The sequence below is a fragment of the Sebastes umbrosus genome, chromosome 6, assembly GCF_015220745.1.
Source record: "Sebastes umbrosus isolate fSebUmb1 chromosome 6, fSebUmb1.pri, whole genome shotgun sequence".
Lineage (NCBI taxonomy): Eukaryota > Metazoa > Chordata > Actinopteri > Perciformes > Sebastidae > Sebastes > Sebastes umbrosus.
The window spans coordinates 9,154,923-9,178,930 of NC_051274.1; the positions used below are offsets into that span (position 1 = coordinate 9,154,923).

Sequence of the window (24,008 nt, forward strand, 5' to 3'; positions counted from 1 at the left end):
ATGGCTAATTATTACGCAGAATGACGTCATCCAACCTTCCAGATTTTTTTCCTACTATGGCAAAGGGATGGCCCGTCCTACTCTACTTCTCTGACTGGCTAATACCTGCTGCCTTCGTTGGTTGGGTTGTTTAGGTTTAGGCAGGAGGACTGACATTGGTTAGGATTTGGGTTTTGGGAATACCAGGGTAAACCAATCAGAGGCAGAGTAGGGCAGGTCATCCCTTCGATATAGTTGGAAAAAAAATATCACGACTGGGACGGTCCGATGATGTAATTCTGCATAATAATTAGCCTTCGGAAAAATGGCATGACACCCTTCCCACTCCACTTTCCACACTTTACTTACGCATGAACCTTTAAAGTGAGACTACGTAGCTTTAGCAATAACACATTCTTCCTCTTCTATGGCTAATGTTAGCTTACTTTAAATAGATGTAACTGACATGACTAAATCAGTTTGCTGACTTTATAACTCTTCTGTACTTGTGCTACTGTTATGGCTAAACGTATAAAGAGAAAGCCAGTGGAAGTGAGAGGGATGGTAAATCTGTATTGGGTGTTGAGTTCAAATATCAACAATCTTTCTCCAGAATCACAGACTTCACCTTTAACTCAAGGTCTACTTACAAGCTTTTAATAACAGCATCTTACGGTCTTCATTAGTGGATTGGATTTGGATGGATTTTGTTCTCTGTTTTGGGGGTCTCTTCTCTACTTGTGTTAGATCACTACATTTTAAAACTAACCTTCATCGCGTAATTGCCTTGTGGCCACAATGTTTAATAATCTTGTTTTACTGTAATACTCCTTTTCCCTTTACTTTAGCTCTCACCTTGCTCTATGAAGAGCCAAAACTCCTTTACAACCTTCTAAATGTCTGGTTTTCTTCTCTTCCTACAACCATAGCTGCCTCCCTGTCTCATTCCTGCTCTCCTCTTTAACCAGGATAGTGCGATACTGTATGCTGATGATGATTCATCTTCTTCGTCACGTCTCTAAATCTCTCCCCATCTAGTATCCCAACTTCCTCTCACACCTTCCCAAACCATCCTCCCCAACCGCCCCTCTGCCCCTTGTCCTCACCTTCGCTGTCCTCTCCAGGAGGCTGGTAGAAAGAGAGGCCGAGGGAGATGATGGCGGCGGCCTCCAAGATGATGAGCGTGACGTCCTGTAAGGCCTCCCACACAAGTTCCAGGAAAGTCTTGGCCTTCTTCGGGGGGATGAAGTTTTGGCCGAACGCTGTGTACCGACGCTCCATGTCTGCTGGGTCTCCACTGAGACCTGAGAGATGGAGACGCAGGGAGAAAAAGAGGGGAGAAACAAGAAGGGCTGAGATGTTAGCAAATTTCTCTCTGTAAAATAAATAAATAAATAATTTAAAGCAAAATTCACATGCCAGGAGTGATAAAAAAAACAAAGCAAATGTGCCCAAACAGTCGCAAATTCACAATTTGAGTGACTTTCATGCAATTCGTGTCATGTATGTCATATATTCATATATGTCATATATTCATGTCATCCATAAAAGTGTAGCTAAGCAGGTAGTAGTTTATGACTAGGACACACTTAGACAGTAGACACTACTACACACATGCACAATCAGCACCAAAACAAAGCCAAAACCTACTAACAAAACAAACTTTCTCAATCCATTAAAATAGTTTAAAACACATAAAACACAGTATGACTTGTGGCTGCTAACTCCAACTTTACTTTCCTCTCTCATCTCCAGCCTCACTGCAACACGTCCATCCTCTCCATCCTCTCCCCTTCAACCTCACCTCTAAGTAATTCAGTTTCCATGGCGACCATGATATCAGGTCCAGGGCTTCCTGTCTCTAACAGGTTTCTGCCCAGCAACAGGTGATGTCATTCCCTCCAGTGTGCTAGGTTTGGAGCAGAGCTTTCTCTTTTTTTTTGATTTGCTGTTGGGGTGGGGGGAATGGCAATTTGTATGCTGTGGTTGGCCGAGATCGGTGACTATCTTTGCGTCTGTTTGCCTGTGTGTGTGTGTGTGTTCGGAGATATCCTGGCCCAATGTGCTTGCTGCAGGGAGTCATATATATATATAGTTCCGCGCGTTGCTGAAGAGTTGTGTAGCAATATGACGCTCAACAGGGTTCAGGCCACGGCAAGGCAGAGAGAGACAGAGAGAGAGAGAGAAAACAGGCCTTATGCTGAGTAATCGTAGTGAGCTGTATCCTCCTTCCATTAGTCCATCCCTCCCTCCCTCCATTTCTCACCCATCCCATCGTTCTTCCCTTCCTCCTCATCCCACAGCCTCTCTCGTTGGCTCTTCTCCTCTCTTTTTCTCCCTCTCTCAATCTCTCCTTGATGTGTCCTTGACAATGCGGCAAGCTGTTCTAGCTTTCCCTCCTCAACCCCCCCCCCAACACACACACACACACACACATACGCACACACTCTTTCTCTCATTCCCTCTTTCTACGCCTCCTCTATTCTGTCTCTTCAATGTGGATATAATGGTCTCATTCTGCAGTGCTGGGGTATCCATATCTGTGTGTGTGTGTGTCCCATTCTATATTGGTTTAACCCCCACTCTGCTCTGTGTATCGTATTACAGATGGTGCTCAGCATCAACTGCATCATAACGTTTACCCCGGTGTGTATCTATCTATTTGTGTAGTACTGTTGCCAAATAATATGCATTTCTGTTGGCATGAGTATTTTTCTACTGTATATAACAATATTTTCCCATCTATCTATCTGATCTGCCAATTCATCTCCTCCTCTGTGATCACTTTTATTGTAATCATGACGCCTTCAACGCCGTCAAATGCCTCAGATCAGAGGGGGTGAACTACGGAGCAAGTTTGACACAGCAAGGTTGGCTCAACAAAACCTAAAATCCCAGTCAGAGATAATGGGTATCACGACGGTGGTTAACTTTCTTTGTTAACCCAGGTTTTTTTCATCAGGCCCTGTGTACGTACGTTCCCATAAAAGGGGGTGTTTGCTGCGTCATTTGACTCTTCTGACGCACAAAATGGACCGGTCACACACCCAACACTGTCCCATAGTGAAGGATAAATGGAAATTAGGGCTGTTGCGGTAATTAATGGTTCGGTATGTACCTCGGTTTTGGAGTCACGGTTTGGTAGGTTTTTGGGAATAGGGAAAACGGAGAAAATGCAGAAAATAACTTTTTTTTTTCATTTATTTTGACAATTATAAACATTCAACAGTTGCACATTGGCCATAATTCTTACTTGAACAGCCAAGGCACTCAAATACTGGCATATTATCAATATAAAAATAACAAAAAATAACAAAAATAAAACAAATGTCTGTAATGTAATATAAATAAAACCCAAATTACCCCCAGGAAGACTCTGACCTGTTGATAATTCCTATATTAAATCGTCCTATTCTTGACATGATCAACATGCCGCTTTCCATTGGCTCTGTGCCCTCAGTTTTTAAAACTGCCATTATTAAACCGCTGCTCAATAAACCTAACACTGATCCACAAAACCTGAAGAATTATAGACCAATTTTCAATCTTCCGTTCATGTCGAACTTACTTGAGAGGGCTGTCGCTGATCAACTTACTACCTACTTATTTAACAACAACCTTCTTGATAAATTTCCATCTGGCTTACGGTCCCGTCATTCCATTGAAACTGCCTTGAACAGAGTAGTCAATAATTTATTAGTTACTGTTGATTCCAACTTAACATCAATGTTGCTGCTTCTTGATTTGAGTGCAGTGTTTGACACTGCTGACCACAGCATACTTCTAAGCTGTTTGGAGAAGTACATTGGTATTCTGGGTACAGTGCTTTCATGGTTTTATTCATATTTATCAACGTGCAAGCTACAACAATACAATCTCAGTCCTTGGCTCTTTGCCTTTTTATATCCACATGCTTCCCCTTGGTGAAATAACCTGCAAATATGGCATTAATCACCACTGCTACGCTCAGGGTCTGAAATTAGCACCAGCCACCCGCCAAATGCGGGTAAATTGTTGGCAGTGGCAGGTAAAAGCGTCAGGCTATCCGCCACCTTGGCAGGCAGGGAAAACGATAGGGACATTGATGAAAGCTGGACCATCAAAAACCTTGGAGTGATTTTTGATTCTGGTCTAGCATATAAAGGCTATTACCAAGACAGCATTTTTGCATCTTAGTAATATTGACAAAATACGACCTATTCTATCATCGCATGATGCTGAAACTGTTATCCATGTATTTGAATCCTCCTGTCTTAATTATTGTAATGTCCTTTTCCCTGGTCTACCTAGTTGTGCTACTTGAAGTCTTCAGCTTGTTCAGAAAGCTGTAGCTACAAAACTAGAAAAAGTGAAACTGTGACACCCATTCTGGCCTCTCTTCACTGGTTACCAGTACAAGCTAGAGCGGATTTTAAGGTTCTTCTTCTAACTTATAAACCTTTGCATGGTCTTGCACCACCTTACCTAGCTGAGCTAATTACACCGTAAACACCGGCCTGACCTCTTCGCTCTCTTAATGGTGGTCTCCTGGTCCTTCCTTCAGTCAACAGTTGCCTACCATGCCCCTTTATCTCTAGAATGGCCTTCCATTAAACGTTAAAGAAGCAAGATCAGTTGAAATCTTTAAATCAAGACTGAAAACCTACCATTATTCACTTTACTATAGCCTACCCTAGAGCTTAGTCAGGTCAATCCCCTTTTAATATAATTTTAACACTAATGTTCTTAATGTGGCTGTTCTTATATGGTGTATTATTTATTTTCTTGCTGTGTGTTCTGTCTGTTCTTGTATTTATTACAGCCAACCCCTGAACTTAGTCGGGTCCATCAGCCCTTTTAACATCCCTGTTCTTACTGTGGTTGTTTTACTTTTAATGTTTATTATTTGATGTGCTTGCTGTGTGTTCTTTGTATTCTTTTTTAATTGTAAAGTGTATTGGGACCATGCTGCATGGTGGTGCTGCATAAAATTGATTGATTGATTGGATGTGCTTTAATTCTGTATTGTCTACGATCGAGTGTGGTCACAAAGCAGCAATAAACACACAGAAGGACTCGCCGTCCAGTCTGTTTTTGTCTCCTTCCACTAACTGACATATACGGGTGATGCCGTCGTAAATTGAATGTTTGAAGTGTATCCAGATATATCAGACTTCCGAACGTCTCAGACGGTTCAATACGAATACGCATATACCGTTACACCCTTAGTGGAAATCACTTTGTTTTTTGGCCACATCAGAGTGAAATTAATTTTATTGGTTGAATATTATCTGTGATAAATACCAACAGACTAATCAACTTTCTTATCAGAGTTCTATTAGCTGCAATACTGGCGGTGTAAAATGGACTTGGCAGCAAATCAGGACCAAGCATGAAAACATAATCCAAAGTGGTAAAGTATGTAGTTGTTGTGCCTTCATCATGACTGTAGCTATGGATGATATGCTGTGTAAAAGTGTTTATTATTACCTGAAGTTAACAGGAAAAAAAAATACACTTGCTGTGTACAGTATTCTTGCTTAGAATTTCTGCATCACCAACTGAATGCATGTAGGTTCCCATGGCGATGCATACAGTTTGTGCTACTGCAATTGCACGGCTTCATTTTAGCAGCATTACTAATGTAATGGTGAGGCTTGACAAGTTTGCATATATAATGTATTTTACAAGAATGGTGACGCAAGGAGTTGATTAGTGAAAGGCGCTTTTTATAGCCGGTTTCAATCGGGAACTCTGAACATAACCAGGGGTCTCATTTATAAAACAATGAGTAGGATCCATAGTAAAAATGTACGTCCGCACAAAAGCCGAACATGGAGTGCGCCAAAAAAAAACAACTGTGCATACGCACACCTGCAGGCAATGTTCCCTTTATAAATCACAGTCCACCTGGAAATGTGCGCACATGGATCAGCCTCATATCCCGCCGTCTAAACACCAACATTCAACCATAAATGGTTGATGCAAAGCACCTCTTGAATGTTTCTGAATGTAAATGAGCCTGTTGATCAATGGATCTTCACGGTGAATCACAGCGACTACCGAGAGGAAGACCAAGAAAAGTTTCTTTCTGACACAGAGATCGAGGTGCTTGTGGGCAAGGTGGTCCCTGAACACTCGTTCTCTCCTAATTCTACAATTCCCATAGTCCTCACAGTGCCAGTGCATCCTCCACGCAGCATGTTACGAGTGTCACCGCAGTGTTTATATGTTTACAGCAATCAGACTGATCGATTCACAACTTGCCAAAATTATTGAGACAATCAGTAATATCCCCCCACCCTGGATATCATTTGAAAAAGGAAGTTTGATAAGTGAACACAATTTATTTATTTATTTATTTAAGTTTTTATGGTGAACTTGGCCTGCATTATAATTAGGACTGATAATGATAATGAGGATATGGAGATTAACGACTGTGTGAGAGCTGTCACTGGCTTTATTTCCACATTTTGCTAATTTACACCATCCATACTGTACGTGCAGGAGGTGAAGATGTAAAGATGTTTGACTATGTGTACTGTATCTGTCCCTATCTAATAAACTATACATAAGTGAATCTGTCATGTCTTGTTCACTGTAGCGATTTTACACACAACTTTATGAAGACTAATATCGTACATGGTGATATATGAACACTATGAGAAAATATTATTAAAACTATTGGCGCTCTGTTCTGCCATTCTTTAAAGCTGTTTGATGTAATCTTGGATTTCTACAACTGATGATGATGATTTCAACAGTTACGTTGCTCCACAACTGACCACGAGTGTCGGTAATCCGGCCCTCTCCTCTGCACTCCGGAGGTGGAGGGAATGTGATGGCGAGACAGCGCTGATGAAATATTGATCACAATTTGCTTTGAGATTTGAGATGGCTGATATCTTTTACATTTGTAAGGTGCGTATGGAGCACAAATAACACTTGATTTGAAGTGAAGTTAAATGTGTGGGAGGCATAAATAAACGTATAATGATGCCTCTCACATTTAATTTCTACAATCTGGCTTCAATTCACCACCTCACCACCTGTGTCACCAGTTTCCCGCCTCCATAATGTGCGTACGCATGCAGGTCAAAGTTTCCGTACAACATGCGCACATTCTCCGGTCAAGTTTGGTTTTATAGATCACAACTTTTGCGTGTGTGGGAAGTAGCATACGCATATATCAGGCCCCGTTTTGTGCGTACGCAATGGTTATAAATGAGACCCCGGGTCCGTAGCAGGTTAGGTGTGCAGCATAAGTTACTATGGCGATCTAGCCAAGTTAAAAGAGAGCCACCTTCCTAACGTTGAAAACTCTAGCTTCAGGCTCAACATTCCTCACTAAAACCCACTAAGTTTGCTTCGTAGTTCACCTCTCTGGAGCAGAAAATATCTCGTGGGAGTTCTGTGACGGACCCCTGCGTAGTCTGCTTGTGTGTGTGAGCACGACATCAGTATCAGTTAACTGTGGTTTGCCTGTTTTGGTTTCAAGGTGTCAGAGGAGCCTGAGTCCCAAAGGCTGCCTTCACATGAGATCAGGCGGTGCGGCGAAAACGCAAGTCTTCCCCCATTTATTTTGAATGGCTGTAGTGCATTTGGGCTACGGCGGCTGCAGAGGGTGCCAAAAAAATGCAGCGGCCTGCGGCAGAAAAGTAGAAACAAAATCAACTTTTGGAGGATCACGCTGCGGTGGCTAATCACGTAACCTGCGATCCAGAGCTGTAAAACCCAGCCATGAGGGGGAAAAAAGGCATTAATCGTCGCAGCTAATGGGCCCTTAAAGTGACTCGCCCGCCCAGACCTCCGCACAACCCTGCGGCGAACTGCTGCAACGCCGGATCTCGTGTGAATGCAGCCTAAACCAGATGTTTGTTGTTTTCTTCAGGTCTATGACCTTGACATTCGACACACTAAAGGAACAGACAATGTCACAGCAGATGAGTTGTCTCATGACCCTGTGCAAAGATTTTTGCCATTGTGATCCCTGATCCTATACTATCATTTCATGTTGCCTGTGTGACCTGCGCCTGCTGTGCTTCTCTGGTACCAGGGTTGCTAAGGATGGGTGGGGGAAGGAGCAGGCCGAGGGGTCACGTAGCGTTACATACTGTGTTTTCTTTTTTCTTTACTTTGAGTAATTGTTTTGTGCTTATGGGTGGTTGGCAGAAGGCCAATGATCCCTCTGGGACACTGACTTTATGCTTGTGTGCGACATCAGTATAAGTCAACTGTGGTTTGCTTGTGTTGGTTTCAAGGTGTCAGAGGAACCTGACTGCAGTCCCTAAGATCTGGAGCACCTGGGCCCAGTGCTCCACGGGATATAAAGGCCCAGGCTTCCACTTTGGCTCGCTCTATTCCCTGCCAACCCCTTTTCCTTACAGCCTTTTGTTACACTTTTTACTCACTCACTTTTACCTCACACTACTTTAACAGCTCCAAATGAACACTAGTGATGTCACTGACTAAAGCCCCGTTTCCACCGCAGGAACTTTCCCCCGGAACTAAGAACCTTTTGAGGAACTCTTCGTTAAGACCACAGGGACCAGGGTCTAAATTAAGTTATGGGGACATTTTATGGGATCTTGTTTTGGTGAGTTTTATTTTGTTTCTGTCTTTGAATGAAGTACTTTACGATGCTCCGCCACTAGTACAGCTGATCTCAACATAAACAAACACACGTGGATGATGACGCAAGTGTACTCGGGTACGGAACGACTTTACTAATGTGAAAGATGAGCGGTGAGTGGGGGAGGGGGGCAATTGTAGTCGGGCACGGTACGGATCAATCGTACCTAATGTGAAAACGCCCTAAAAGTCCCGGGAACTTTTAGTGGAAACCCGGCTTATAGTAACACACCACACATCCGAAGTTGCTTCTTTATGTTCTTTGTTATAATTAATAATTTATTATTATTATCTGCCATTTTGTTTCTGTTCCTGTTTCTGTTCCTGTTTATGTCATGGCCCACAAGCCGGGTCATGACAGTTCTGAAAGCGCAGTTTCAAGTAATGACATTAGATTTCTACAAGGTGGGAAAACACCGTTCTTCATCCGTGTTTGCACTTCGGTTAGTTTGTCACGGCAGATGACACAGCGTTTGTGTGTGTGTGTTTGTGTCTGTTGTTTGCCAACTGTGCTTTGTACGGACAACTGCAGATACATGACTCTGTGTGTATGTGTATGTGTATGCTGGGTTTGTTGGGACCTGCTGCACTGATTCCTGACCAGCTCGCAGTATCAAATTAGCAACACTCAACACAGACTTACTGTAACTTAACACCCACCAACTCTCACTTTTTCTCCATCTCTCTGTCTCTCTATCCCTCTCTCTCTCACACACAGACACACACACACACACACACACACTTTTCTTCCTCCATTCACCCCTCTCTGTTCCTCACCATCTCACAGTTCTCAGTCATCTTTCTCTCTCTTGCTGACTTTCCCAGCCAACTTCTCTCTGCTGTTGTGTTGCTAGGTTACAAACTAGTTGAAGGAGTGGGCGTAGTGTGGTACCACACCCCTGTTAGAACATACAAGTACGCGCGTGCAGGCGCACACACTAAAGACACAGAAACCCAAATTCTACCCTCCGTAGTCATTACAAATCTTTGATTGGCATAATTGTAACAACTTGTTCTTTTTTATGCATGTTTGTGTGTTTGAGAGAGATTATTATTATTTTCATTATAGATTAATCAATTGATTATTTTTTTAATTAATGGTCTGAGCTGCAACGATGAATCAATTAATTGTCAACTACTAAATCAATCACCAAAGAAAGTCCAAATTCTCTGAAGCAGCTTCTTCAATTTGAATAGATAGATAGATAGATAGATAGATAGATAGATAGATAGAGTTTGGCACCATGGAAAAACAACACAACAATGGAGCGCACACCCCCATCAAGCGCCCAAGAAGAGCGTCAGTCATGGATGCGAATTTTCGTAGTGGCCAAACGGCGGTACTGCAATTTCCGTGTCCATCACGTGATGCCATTGGGCCCAAAAAGACTTTTTCCCATAGACTTACATTGGGAAAGAGACGTCTGTAACTCAGTGGATAATTTTTTTGGGAGGTAAATCACTTTCCCAATACGAACACTGTAATAGACCCTATTTAAATCATTAGGTCCTAAAAGTTATAAAACGCACTAATAGCTGAATCCAGAGTTATTTCCCTTCCTCCGTTCATGTCAATGAGATCCAGACCGAGGCTGGAGCGAGGGCTGGGAGGCGGAGTTAGCAAGCCGTGACGACAGCGTGACGACAGCGTGACGACAGCGTGACGACAGCGTGACGACGGCTGTGACCCTGTGACCGAGCCATGTGACCGAGCCATGTGACCGAGCGGACGCTACTGCGCATGTTCCATGTGCCCAATAGATGCGGAAGATCGCCGGAAGATCCGGGTACCTTTCCACTTGGAAGTCGAGCCATTTTAGCATCATGCGCCACTGAGCAACTTTCATAGGAATGAACGGGGCCCCGCCTCCAACGCTGTATCCAGTTCTCTTAATACACCCATGTCCGCCATCAGTTAGCGTCTGTAGCAAATCAAAATGGCAGCAAAAGAAAGTTTGCTGATCCCATATTTGTGGTCTGATAAACAGTAAATTCATCGAAATCAGTGCCCCATATCACTATTTTCCAAGCTGTCATAGGGACCCTAAAACGTTTTGGAAAATCTTGCAAAAGTGCATCTTTTGTTTTCTTTCAACCTTCAATTTTTCCCCCTCCATGTCCCGTCCGGGCCTCCATAATTAGTTATGTTTCAAGTAGTTGCAGTGCTAAACATGGACCCACAATTACAGACAACTGTCTGCAATAATTGCAGGTGTGCTATTAGAGATTCTAGTTGATCCTTGCACACTTTTACTCCATTCATCCATTCATTCATGGATTTACTCAATCAGCGTTCCATCCATTCATCCATTATAATCCCATCATCCATTCACCAATCAATTTATCCAGGAATCCATCCCAGCCAGGATTACACTCCATGAATAAAATGTGTTTTTACTGTTGATGGAAGTGCTTTCATTCTGTATGAGATGTGCTGCACTGCAGTGAGACTGGTGTATTTTCTAAATTCAGTCTACTTGCGTAGTAATAATGCATGAGTAAAATAAAATTCATCTTCTCCTGATCAGTTTTTTTGTGATCAAAACATTTTGTCAGCATGTTAGTGTCGCAACAAAATGTGATTTTGTTATAGAATAATTAATGACATGTATCCTGTTCCATTTGTTTGAGCCAAACGATGATGGCGTAGGAATCAGACGGATGATTTGGACACAGTTTGCAGCAACAACAGTCGTGCAGTGGTGTTTATGTGTGACTCCACCCAAGAGTACGATGTCACTCATCCTTCCACTCGCTCTTTCAACTCATCTCAGTGTACCAGTCCATCTCCATTTATCCACTCTATAAATCCATCCAGCATTCACCCATTCATGTATCTACTCATCCACCCAACCATTCCTTTCATAAGTCTTTTCATAATTGTGCTCTCATCCATTCATCCATCTAGCCATCTACTCCTCCATTATTCATCCATCCACTGATCTACTTTTTTAACAATTCAACCATTCATCCATCCATGCCTGCTCACCTTCAGAGGTGTGGGACTGTAGTCTCTGGCAGAGTCCCTCTGTGTCTCCGTAGCTCTCCTGGATTTTCTGCAGGGCATCGGTCCCTCGGAGCTCCATCAGCTCCGTGAGCTCCAACGCCGTGACCCCAAATTCTCCCCCTGCTTGGCTGCCGTCTGCCCTTGCTCCTCGCGTCCCTTTGGGATAAAACTCCACTGCACTGTTTGCCATTTCACCCATAGTGGCTGTTGTTGACATGTCAGTAAGATTTTTCTTCTGTTTTGGTCCTCCCTTCGCTCTGTAGTCTGTCCTCAACTCAGTTCCCCTTTCGTTTGGTTGGTGGAGGGTTGTTCATGTGCTCAACAGTGAGAATCTTGGTTCAGTCTTGATTTCTTACTTGAAAATGTGTTAATATAATCATACACCTAAACCCTTTTTTAAATTTCATTTAGGGCAATGAAGGGGGCGTTGGTTGTTTGTTTTTGTTTTTTTCTCCTCACTATCTTGGCCTAGCCTCCCACTGCTCCTTTAATTCTCCATAACAGGAGGAGGAGGAGGGTGAGGGGGATCAAGGACAGCAAGTGGGGGCACTTCAGAAGCGTGGGGTCTGAATGAATCCAGCTTTCTTTTCCTTCGTCTCCTCTGCGACTCCGCTCTTTCCTCGTTTCTGTCCCCCTCCCTCCAGGGTCACGGCCAGTCCATGGACAGACAGACGGACGGGCTGACAGACTTACAGACGGGGATGGAGGGATGACGGACGGATGGAGAGAGGGGCGAGCAAGGCAAAGGCGGCTGATAAACCAGAGACAGGAAGTGGATCCAGTTTAGAGGTAGCTACTGCTGCACCACCAGGACCTAAGAGAGAGAAAGGAAGAGATAAAACATTACCACTCTGTTTTATTGATCTCACTCACCATCGTTATGCTGAGACTAGATTCAATTGTAAAACTTTTACGTTTGATGCCGTGGCTGCTATCAAACATCGGTCTTGATCTAAATAAATACACAAGTAGGCTATGACTTGATGTATACAGTCATGGGTACAAACATGATACATCTGATTATATATAAGATCATTATTGGTACTAGTGCAGTGTCTGTTCGGGGCGTGGCCGTTCGGCACGCGTGCCCATTCGGAACTGGCTGATTGCTTGGTTCCTGGTATTGCTGCTTGCAGCGTTGTTGAGGGGCCGCGGACAACATGCTTGACTCAGTCTGCAGAGCCCTGAAGCCCTGAAGCCCTGAAGCCCGAAGAAGAGCGCTGTTGACTTTGTTTATTCAAAGTTGATAAATATTGAGCGTGTCGCGTGTCCAAATTGCACCCACTTCAACAATGCACGTCCTCGGGTCCCCAGCAAAACACCCGCCAAGTGTGAAGTAGATCGGATGAAAGGTTTTCGAGATATTCAAAGGACACACATACAGTACATACACCTTTGCTCAGTTTTTCCACGCATTTAGCCATAAACACCTTTGTCTCACTTCATGCAATGTTTAAACCTAAAACACTTTGGCCACTTGGGGGCACCACAACAAGCTGTGAACACAACACTGACATCACTTTATAAATTCCTTATTGCTGACATGTTAGAAAACAGTGGCTTATTTACATATGCAGCTGACACGGAGTATCATTAGTATTCACTTTGAGCTGACAAAAGTCCAACACTCACTAGGGCAAACCGATAAATCGTATTTTCATCATCATCATGATGTGAACATGCACGATAAACACAACGCAAAAGACTGCCTGAAACGCGATGAATAAGAAAAATCATATTTAGGGATGGATACCGAAACCCAATATTTAAACGGGCTAAAGACCGTGGTATTTATTATCACACTGAGACCTCTTCCCTGCTCTGTGTCGGTGCTGTGGGGGCTGTGGAGGAGCTCGCCGCACACACACGCAGCAAAGTCAGCTGATCAGAGAGGCCGCGGTGGAGACAGTGTAGTGAACTACGCTCGTTACTGTAATTAAGTGCAGTAAAACTTTAGCAAGTGTAAAGCCAAGACTTTATCAAGTCTACTTTACACCTGTTCAACAAGCATAAACATGATGTTACAGTTTAACATGTAGAAAAGCAATATTTCGATCTGCTCTGCCGGCGGTCTCTCATCCACCGCCGCTATGTGTACCCAAGCACAGCACGTTAGCTCGGCGAATTGTTACAAACAAGTGTAAGCTTTGTTGTCGAGTTTTGTTGTGAAGTTCCACACCGTAAAACCCAAACAATGAATTAACAGAAGAGGTCAAAGGACCTGCAGAGTTGGCGATAATTCTCAGTGGGTTCATCACTATGAGTGACACCTTTCACATTATACTTGTAACTTGTAGTCATTTCATCCATTATTAATATGAAATACTTTACAGCTTTAAATAATCTCCAAAAAAAAGGAGATTGAGGAATATCATTATATTCATTATATTCCACCAAACCTGTTTTCTCCAAGCTACAAAAATCAAACAATCACCTAAAAGTTACTTTTGCTTTCATCCATTAAAAATAAAGCACCACCTTCCCTACAGGATGGCATTATTCTATTGTTTGTTGTCAGTAAACCCCATGAAAAGACCAACAAGGTGGTGGTCCATCTCTCTGTAGAGAGGCAAAGTCCCTCCCCTTCCGGTGGACCACCATGAGACTTTATTTGCGGAAAAAATATGTACGGTAGTCAACAGCGAAAGACAAATAATGTTTTGATCCGATTTGAATTGCGTTATGAATCACACATATGATATTTGTCAATTTCAAAGATAATTTGGCAAGTCAAGAAAGTTACAGATTGTTATAAAATAGTTGAAGTATAAGGCTGAAAATACGTAATTAAAAAGACGACACACCCAAAAGTGTCGTAGTGACGTCTCTCTCTCTGAAGCTACGATACCTGTGTGTTTCCTATTGGGATGAACTCACACCAGCAACGGGTCTGATTTTCTTTCTCTTCCCGGCTGATAAAAAGACCAGGAGTCGCTGGATAAAACACATCAGGTAAGATAACGTTACATCTTTGCGTGGGACATAGCTACGTTAGCTAGCTTGCTAGCTTTAACACAAAACTAAATGATACTACGACAAACTGAGACTTTCTTGACTTGGAAAAATTATATTTTAAATTGAGAAAAATCATATGTGTGATTCATGGCGCAATTCAAACAGGATACAAAAAAATATTTGTCTCTCGCCGTTGACTACCGTACATATTTATATTTCCGAAAAAAGGTCCCATGGTGGTCCACCAGAATGGGAGGGACTTCGCTTCTCTACTTTCTGACTTCCCTAACCTCTGTCTTTGGCTCTCAGTTCCAAGCCCATTGGTTCGTACTCAGGACTTAAATCTTTAAAAAAACCTCATAAATATGTAGTTTCATTTCTAAAGTCAAGTCAGACAGTAATTTCCTTGAACAACTGGGCGCTCTAGTTTTTATCAACCATTACTCAAACAGGAGTATTTGGTGCTCTAGTGAGTATTTCCAGCAATGCGTTTTAATACTTTCTGGACAACAACGGCTCTATGGCACAATCAATTGTTGGGATTTGTTGTTAATAAGACAAATAAATATGATTACCATCATGTTCCTTTAGCTTAACCCAAGTAATGATAACTTCAAACAGTCTATCCACTGTCACAGACCATGCCGTGCCGGCACACATCCACATGCCTTATAGGTGCGATTAATTCCTGTTCAACTTGTTCAGCCTAATAAAAGGCTTGTGACACCCGAAAGAGGGGAAGTGAACTGTGCTTGTTGAATCCCCTGAAAAACAATTCCCCAATCACTAAATAACATTTCAACCCATCTCTGGAACAGATTGAATTGGAATAAATCTGACACAGTATAGCGCCAAGTAGGACAGCAACTTCAGCCACACTGAGAGAGACGAAGCTTCGTCCCACATGAGCAGTTAGCGCTGCGTGTAACTAAATATTCTCAGCGTCACACATGACACAACACGTTCTAAATGTCCATTCTAAAGGATGAGCATTAAAAAAAAAAAGAAGAGAATCTCATCATTAATTCCTTTTCTCCTCCCTCCTCTCCACTCTTCACTCTCCCTCAGCTCCCTCTGCCTCTTGCATCGTCTCCCTCCCTTTTTTCCTCTCTGCCCTGCCATGCCTCCATCCTGACTGAGAGTGTTAGTTTATGACTGAGTCACCCAGTTCTGCCTTTGAAGCTTCCTCTCGCTCCATCTTTTCTTATTTGCCTGCTCTCCCATCTATCTATCTGTATCTGTCTACTCTATATATATGGATTCATTATGGATTGTCTGGGGTTTTTTTTTTTTTTTTTACATGGTTTGTGTCATTGCTTGTTATTATTTTACCATCCGCTTTTTCCTCCTCTCCTGACTCCCTCATTTTGTTGCTATCCCTGTCTATCTGCTTCCTGCTACTGCAATCATTTATTTACTCAGCCAGTCGAGCATTTTCTTCCCAGCCCGGTCTCTTACTCACTGATTCTGTCTGATTTTATAACGCTCACGCAAGAAAAAAAGCTCTTCTGTTCAGCCTCCCAACTACTGCAACTAACTCTGACCGTGTCTTTCTGTTTGTTTCAGAGCTTTGATGTGCATGTGCACATGTGCGCCTGCATTACATAAACTGAAAAAAAAAAAAAACTTTGTTACACAATTTATTATGCCTTTCTAACTCTTACATACACACACACACAAACACATAGACACACACAAATACAGTCCACTTTAGCCACAGGATTCGAGCATCGCAAGTGTACAATACACAAAAAGACACTAACAGCCCAGAGACATCACTTATATGATCGCTGACATGACACACAAACAAATGTGTCATACTCTGCTTTCAAAATGAAAGTAAAAGAGAGTGAGGGGGGTGGGGGGACTGGCTGAAAATGTGTTTGAACATGAAAAGAGTCAGACAAAAGGTCACCACAATCCTCAGTGGCCTGCCCATTTATCCTGAATGCTAGCCCTGCTTCTCCGCACACCATCCCTCAGGGGGTCGAAGCAATTTGATTGTTTTTTTGTTTTGTTTTTTTTAAGAGAAAGTGGCCTCTCTTTTTTCCCCTCAGGTATTATTTCTTTATCACAGAAGCAAGAAAGTTGAGGAGGGTACAGAGTGGGGAACACACCAGAGTGAAGGTCCTCCTGGGATTTGATTCTAGGCCAGCAGTGTGTGTGTGTGTGTGTGTATGCGCCTGTATATGTGCGTGTGTGCGTGTGTGAGAACTTGTCAGTATTTAGTCTGCGGTCCACCTGTGTGCACCTGCAGTCCTACTTTCCAACAGGCATCTGAAGGGGTCACCTCTGGCGGGGCCCTTGTATCTGGGCTGCTGCCTGCCGTCGCTGGCTCGGCGCCAGTCACACACTTCTGTAATGCCCAGCGGGAATAACACACTTAGAAGTGTGGAGCCAAGAGGGCACAGATATATCTGCATTACTGTAGAGCACATTAAAGCAACTGGATGATGCTGACGATGACGAGGATGATGATGATGATGATGATGATGATGATGACATGCTTGGCAAAGGGAGGGGCCTGTGATTGGACTTGGAAAGAAAGAAAGAAAGAAAGAAAGTCCCAGTTCAGACTGACCGTCGTCCACTCTGATGTGTATCCATCTCTCTTGCATCTCACACACACACACACACACACGCACACACACACCCACACTCTGGCACTCACAACGTCCCATGTCTATCTCCTCCTCCTCCTCGTCCACCCAAAGCCACACACACACTAAATACTTGCAATTTGCCAGCAAGACTGTGCACTTCTGTGCAGGAATGGCCCCCATGAAACAGTGTGCTTCCCACACACAAAACGACCTTTCCTGGTCACCTTCAGACGTGCCTGAGCTTCATCATCCCTCTGCTCATCCTCCTCATCATCATCATCATCACCATCATCATCACCACATATATGGCAACAAGAGGAGGTCCTGATTAATGCCTAGCGAGAAACTACACTGATGTAGGCCATACTGAAAAAAAAAATGCAAGGAGAAAGAGAGAGAGAGTGAAGCCTATATGGTGCGCCACACATGCCTACCCTATGTGTCCCTCCGCAAGGTTACCGGCCCGGCCCAGACTCAAACCGACCCTGAACGGAGCAGACTTGTGAAGGTCCCTCCGGCCAGAGATCATTTACCAGATCAAATCGACACCCCCGCAGCTCAGCGCTGCAGGTGCGACGCGCCGTAACCGAGACAAAACAACGCAATTGATACCCAATAGCTTAAAGCCTGCATGGTACATATACTAGCAGCCGGGAAAAAAGCAGGAGGCGAGCGGCTCCATCCATCCACTGACACTATAGGACACGACCGGATGGATGGATGGATACGTATCATTACGCATACACACATATAGTCCCTCATAAATGTCTATTTGCCAGGGCATTATGGTATGTCCTATACTGTATAGGGCTTTTATTCCAGCTGTGTAAGGCCTGCAGTGAGAGATGCACATTATATAGGCCCTAGCTGCTTCACATTGTTAAGAAACATCCAGCTACATGCTACTAATGAATCACAGACATCTTCATTATAACACACACAAAAAAAAACGGCGCCCCGGTGGGTAAATAACAGTCACGCACGCGGGCACGCACGGACTCACCGACACTCACCGTGCAGGCCGAGCTCAAGGACATCAGCATCAGCGCGCGAGCCGGGGAGGCAGAATCCCCGTTAATCTGCGTTGTGTGCGCGTGGAGGAGCAGAGAGAGAGAGAGAGAGAGAGAGAGAGAGAAATGTCCCCAAACCGGATGAGAGTAGAGCTCTAATATACAACACGGGAGGGGGGTGGTGGTGGTGGTGGTGACGGCGGGGGGAGACCGGGAGGACCGGGTGCTGCGGCAGCTCCTCCGGTAGCCTGGAGTCCGAAGAGGAGTGGAGGGATGAAAGAGGACGACGACGGTGCTGATGAGATATTCCGCTGCTCCGCGCGCTCTCCGGTCACCTGACGGTCGGTCGGCGGAGTTCTGCTGCGGCGCGAGAGAGAGGGAGAGAGAGAGAGAGAGAGAGAGGAGAGAGAGAGATGGAGAGAGAGGAGAGAGAGAGATGGAGAGAGGGAGAGGAGAGAGAGATGGAGAGAAAGGAGAGAGAGAGAGAGAGAGAGAGAGAGAGAGAGAGAGAGAGAGAGTATGCGCCGGGTTGAGGGTTTAAACACCTCCTTGGTAGGGAGGATGGATGGATGGATGGAGGATGGATGGAGGTGGGGGGGGGGGTTAGTCCTAGACTCGGGCGAGCTGCTCCCGGCGGTGAGGAGCTGCTGCTAATTTGACAGAATTAGGTTAACTGTTAACTGTTAACTGTTGGGGGCACTGGGAGAGAAAAGAAGAGAGAAAAAGAAAAGAGACGCGCCGCGGTGAGAGCTGAAGCTCATGCGACATCTTTGGAGGAGGAGGAGGAGGAGGAGGAGGAGGAGGGGTTGAGCCACTGAGAGAGCCGGCGCGCACAGGAGCTCGGTCGCAGCATCCGCGAGAAGAGCCGAGTGAGGAGGATGGAGGGTGTGGGGGATGCTGTATACGTCAACCTGCGTGATGACGACACCAGACACACACCGCAGTGTACGCTCTTATATATTCTCAGTTGGTATTTAGAAGCATGTTTTAAACATGCAGATGACCTCAGTGGCTGCTGTATATTATATAGCTCACATTGTGAGGATTCTTTGAAAGATTGAAAATAAAAAAAAAAACACGCAAATTATAAAATATAGAACGGGCCTATAGATAAATATAGAGAGAAAAGAAAAATGGGAAAAGTCTTATACAAAAAATAACTGCATTGTATAACACCGTATAGTGGAATCAACTATAGGATAATCTTTCTCGATAAACATGAGTTGACCCGACTTGAAGTCGTTTAACTTGAAATGATGAGTTGAATGAATGTACTGCGTTGAGTTCAACTATCTAATTGAGCTATCATAAGGACAGTGCATTATGTTAGGACAGTGCAATATGTTAAATAGGGACAGTGCTATATGTTGCATCTGTGTAATATTGGGCTATTGTCTGTGCAATATGGGCAAGACGGTAGACGGTGCAGTGCACTACCTGGGTGCAATACCTTCCATGGTGTGTGTGATAGTATGTGCCATTGTGTTCCTGGACTGTGTATGTGTTGAAACATCTGTTTCTGTGGAACTGTTACCCTGTCTTGTGTGGAATCGTTTATTATTGTTGTTGATGCTGTTTTAATTTAGTGTTTGTAACTGCAGTTGGACGGAGTCCAGGAACAATTTCCCCACGGGGACAATAAAAGTATATCTTATCTTATCTTATCTTAGATGGGGCCTATAGATAAATATAGAATGAAAAGAAAAATGGGAAAAGTCTTGGAAACAACTGCGTTGTACAACACCGTATAGTGGAATCAACTATAGGCTAATCAAACATGAGTTGACCTGACTTGAAGTCGTTTAACTTGAAATGATGAGTTGAATGAATGTACTGCATTGAGTTCAACTATCTCATTAAATTAAGATGCTAAAGAAACATGATTAGCATATGGGGCGGCTGTGGCTCAGCGGTATAGAGGCGGTTCGATCTCCGGCTCCTCCGGTCCACATGTCGAAGATACTGATACTGAACCCCAAATCTGTCCCATTGTTGCGTGAATGAGCTTTTACGTGGCCATGCAGCCTCTGTGTATGAATGTGTGTGTGTGAATGGGTGAATGTTGACATGTAGTGTAAAGCGCTTTGAGTGGTCAGAAGACTACAAAAGCGCTATAAATGCAGGTCCATTTACCATATGGCAGACTTCCCAGCATGCATTGTTTGAGAGTTGAGAGCCTTTAATCCATGTTAAGATAAATCATGTTTTTTTCTTTTCATAATGATGAAAACATTGTGAATTAGAATGAAGATAGTTATTCAGTCCCTATACATCCATCCACTCAAACTGTACCAAACCCACGGGTGTAGCTCCACAGGGTGTTGAGTACTAATGCAGGAGAACAACTGTCTCATCAAACTGAGAAAAGTCTGTCTGTAGCAAACAGATGATGATTCAACTTCAATTTACCGAATTTGATTTCTAAGAGTTCTCTCAAGGTCAGTTTATTGTTACATCGCCAAAAGTTAAACTCATAAGATGACTTTGAAATAATTATTCAAGCTAAATTCAGTTAATTCGCATTTTTAAGACAGCAAGGGAACCTGTGTTTTTAAGTTGCACCAGTTTAAAATGATTTACCATGTGTGTCCAAGCAGGTGGGTAATGAAACATTGTAGGACCTCTAATTAATACTTATCATTTACTTAAAGTAGCAGTAGGCAGTATATTTTTGGCATCATTGGGCAAAAGTTCCATAATAACCTTTCAGCATATGGTAATTCAAATGTTCTGAGAGAAAACTAGATTTCTGCACCTCCTCATGGCTCTGTTTTCAGGCTTTAGAAAATCTAGCCCGTGACGAGAGACTTTGACCAATCACAGGTCATTTTATTGAGAGAGCATTCCTATTGGCTGTGCTCCGGTCATGTGACCAGAACTTGGCGTTCTTTCACCAAATTTCACAATGGCGGGGTGCGTCACAAACTTTCTAATTTTACAGCTAAATCGTACACAACAAGATGATTCTGAAAACATTTGAGGCGAGGAATAGGCATTACAGTAGCATAATATTGATTCATATTTGATCAGCGCTGATCGTTTGGTCGGAGTTCGCGAGTGACTGACAGCCGTCTCATAGACAGCAGACCTCAGATCAGCTCTGACTGCTTGTTTTCCTCCGGTCTGTGAAATCTTGCAGATGCTTTTAGGAGCACTGGAGGACACCGGTGGACACAGACGCACATGATGTTTTTCAGGTTACCTGTTTCATGTTCTACTGTCATGATATAGCGACCGTTTTATAAAAATAACTTTTTTTAATCATATTTGCTCCAATCTCGCCTACTTCAGCTTTAAGTAAAAGTACAACCATGTAAAAATGCATTACATGTAAAAGTCCCTCATTCAAAATCCTACTTATAAAATGTATCAAAGTATCAAAAGTACTCATGATGCATTAATGTGTGAGCAGCAGGTGGAGCTAGTTTTGATTGCTTTATATGCAGTTAGATGAATCCAGTATTTCACAACCAGGGGGTTAGGTCCCCTCGTAAGGGTCACAAGATAAACCTGAGGGGTCTAGAGATTTCTTTTTGTCTTTTAATTTTCTCTATTTTTTTCAAAATATATTAAAAAAAAAATCTCTTTGGACCTTGACCAGTGCTTGGGGCCCTTCTGTGTGGAGTTTGCATGTTCTCCCCGTGTTAGCGTGGGTTTTCCCCGGCTTCCTCCCACAGTCCAAACACATGCAGGTTAATTGTTGAATCTAAATCGTCGGTAGGTGTGAATGTGAACGGTTGTCTGTCCCTACGTGTCAACCCTGTGATAGTCTGACGACCTGTCCAGGGTGTACCCTGTAAAGGATAAGTGGTTACAGATAATGGATGGATGGATGGACTTCGACTAGTTGTTTAAATGAAACAATCCAAGAAGTTAAGAGGGGAAATGTCTCTTTGGTGGAACTGCTAACAACTCATCATCTGAATCTTGACCCTGCTTTTTATAAGGGCCGGGTCACAACCCCAAAAGGTTGGGAGCCACTTGTTTAATATTTAATAGCTTATCATATGTCTTAATGTAAAATGTAAAAAAAAAAAGTAACTGTAAAATACACCTATGAATTCAAAAGTAAAATATTTATTATGTGGTGGAGTAGAAGTATAAAGAAGCTATAAGTACATGACTGAATACTTTCCACCACTTTATGCCTTTATGTTAACTTCTGGTAAGTCATATAATACAATCCAAACCTGCAGCGTTTATATAAATGCTTGTTTGCTCCTATCCTTGATTGATGAACACATAATGTGATTCAACATGTATCCAGTTAATGAAGTCCTCTGGGGAACAGGAGGAGATGAGTTTTACATTTGGATGCATTGTGTGTGCAGCAATAGCAACTGAAGAGACAAAGAGGGCCACCGACTAAATCTCAGACTTGTTGGACACACTGTTTGGTTGGCAAGTGAACTCTGTGAAAGTGCAAAAACTGCACCTTTACTATACCTGGGGACACCGTGGAGCCCACTCACAGAGCCCTTGGGGGGGTGGGGTCCCCTCTTTGGGGGGGTACTTGACTGTCCACAGCTCACGGGCCCCCGGGGAATGGACTCAGTGTTGACCGATGTGGTTAGAAGCAGCAGACTCTTCCTCTTCTTCTCTTCTCTTCTCTTCTTCTGTGCGACCAAACTAAGCAGAGGCCCGAGGCACTGTCCGCTGTGCTGAAAGCTAGCACACCCTAGTGCTGAAGAACAAAGCATCATTCCTTCATTTCATGCAGCCCCCCCCCCCCCCCCCCCCCATCGGCATGCATGGCTTTACCCAACTGGCTACTGTCAAAGCTTGTTATGCAGTGAGCCAGTGTGAGGAGAAAGAGGAGAAATGTATTTATAGATGAATCAGATGAACTTATTAATAGATATCCTCTACACTGCAGGGAGATGGACCACAGACTTGCCCGTCCATGCAGCGCACACACACACACATATATATTCACGCGCACACACATCTTGATGAAAAGCTTTGTTGCTGATTTTATCTTTCCCTCCTCATATCTTCAACTGTTCCACACCATCTCCCAGAGGCACATATAAAAAAAACAAATCTGACATACTTTCTTTGTGGATGAGCACTAATCTGTTTTATTATTTCAACAAATATACACAAAAAATGTCTTCTTTTCTACTTTCAAACACCTCATCTGGAGAGAAGTGGAATCTTCTAAGAATAGGAGTTCTGCCTGAGTAGTGGCAAAGTCATATAAATGTGCCGGGTGAAGGGACATTAGGCCGGCTTAAAACACTCTTAAAGCTGAAGTAGGCGAGATTGGAGCAAATATGATTTAAAAAAGCTATTTTTATAAAACGGTCGCTATATCGTGACAGTAGTACATGAAACAGGTAACCTGGAAAAAATCACGTGACTGTGTCCTCCAGTGGTCCTAACGGCATCTATAAGATTTCACAGACCGGAGGAAAACAAGCAGTAAGAGCTGATCTGAGGTCTGCTGTCCATCTGCTGTCTATGAGAGCCGGCTGTCAATCACTCCTACCAAACATTCAAACTAGGCAGCGCTGATCAAATATAAATCAATATTATGTTACTGTAATGCCTATTTCTCGCCTCAAATGTTTTCAGAATCATCTTGTAGTGCACGTTTTAGCTGTAAAATGAGTAAGTTTGTGACGCCACCGCCCTTGTGAAATCTGATGAAGGAACGCCAAGTTCTGGTCACATGACCGGAGCACAGCCAATAGGAACACTTTCTCAATGAAATGACCTGTGATTGGTCAAGTCTCCCGTCATGGGCTAGATTTTCTAAAGCCTGAAAACAGAGCCATGAGGAGGTGTATAAGTTTAGTTATCTCTCAGAACACTTGAATGACAATATGCTGAAAGGTTATT

At 43.4% G+C, this 24,008-nt stretch overlaps 1 protein-coding gene across 5 annotated transcripts in view; it reads right to left on the minus strand.

The window, feature by feature from the left end:
- Positions 1-18,570, minus strand: part of atp2b3b (ATPase plasma membrane Ca2+ transporting 3b) — a 63,817-nt gene extending 45,247 nt beyond the window's left edge. Inside the window, exons 1-3 of one of the 5 annotated variants that reach the window (XM_037773718.1) lie at positions 18,168-18,570; positions 11,579-12,410; positions 1,086-1,283 (exon numbers count right to left, since the gene is read on the minus strand). In XM_037773718.1, the coding sequence (XP_037629646.1) occupies positions 1,086-1,283; positions 11,579-11,813 (433 nt within the window). In that variant the 5' untranslated portion in view covers positions 11,814-12,410; positions 18,168-18,570. Of the gene's footprint in view, positions 1-1,085; positions 1,284-11,578; positions 12,411-17,378; positions 17,398-18,157 lie in introns of those variants that run through there. The other 4 variants (XM_037773714.1, XM_037773715.1, XM_037773716.1 and 1 more) reach the window with 4 other exon arrangements.
- Between the last annotated feature and the right edge of the window lie 5,438 nt (positions 18,571-24,008).